The sequence below is a fragment of the Sinocyclocheilus anshuiensis genome, unplaced genomic scaffold, assembly GCF_001515605.1.
Source record: "Sinocyclocheilus anshuiensis isolate Anshui unplaced genomic scaffold, SAMN03320099.WGS_v1.1 scaffold1497, whole genome shotgun sequence".
NCBI lineage: Eukaryota > Metazoa > Chordata > Actinopteri > Cypriniformes > Cyprinidae > Sinocyclocheilus > Sinocyclocheilus anshuiensis.
The window spans coordinates 43,306-44,172 of NW_015543492.1; the positions used below are offsets into that span (position 1 = coordinate 43,306).

The window sequence follows — 867 nt, forward strand, 5'->3', positions numbered from 1 at the left end:
TATATAAAATTCGTTTGTTTTTTTGAAATGTGACCCAGTCATTTTGTTGACAGGCTCCACACTTGCAGTCAGCTGTTGTCATTAAAGCATGCTGGGATGTGTATTTTCCTACAGATTTCCAGCACAGATACTGATAGAGCTGCAGTGATCAAGCAGCATTACAGGAATCCTGCAGCAGGGATATGGTTACGATTTATCTCTGTCTCTGTCTCTCTCAGGACGGCGCTGCATTACGCTGCTGCTAACTGTAACTATCAGTGTGTGTTTGCTCTGGTGGGCTCCGGGGCCAGTGTGAACGAGCGGGACATCAGGGGCTGCGGTCCTCTGCACTACACCGCTGCCGCAGACTCAGACGGCAAGTGAGTGACAGAGAGATGAACACAAACACACTGCCGTTCAGCACACTGGACATTCAAGGTCATGTTGAGTGCATTGCATTGTGGGATACAGTATTTTCAGTAGTGTGCAGCACATACTGTATCAGCAAACATAGTAGGTCATGCGGGTGTTTCAGGCATATATCAAATGTTTATTGTGCACAGATACTACATAGTAATTTATTTTACAAATATTTATTAGAGTGTATTAGTGCCCGCCAAATGTTTCAGCGGCGTTGGTTCTGGGAGTATTTTTTCCATTAAATTTTTTCCCAAAGGGATTTTTTAAAAACTTTGTTAAAATGTTATAAGCCACGAACCGAACAACCAGCTACATGGTAAAATATAAATTTTATTTGAAGTGAAGTATTTGAAAAACAGACAAAGATACAAGACTGTGTACTTACAGACAATCCCATGAGCCATTGTGAATGACATAATCAAATTTAAAATTATTGTGAATTATAAAACTATTCATTTTAAGTTGTTG

General features: G+C 40.3%; 1 protein-coding gene across 1 annotated transcript in view; it reads left to right on the top strand.

Annotated features, from left to right (window-relative positions):
- LOC107694737 (serine/threonine-protein phosphatase 6 regulatory ankyrin repeat subunit A-like) overlaps window positions 1–867 on the top strand; it is a 46,059-nt gene that overhangs the window by 16,384 nt on the left and 28,808 nt on the right. Inside the window, exon 14 of the mRNA XM_016494417.1 lies at window positions 219–359. Within this exon, the coding sequence (XP_016349903.1) occupies window positions 219–359 (141 nt within the window). The remainder of the gene's footprint in view (window positions 1–218; window positions 360–867) is intronic.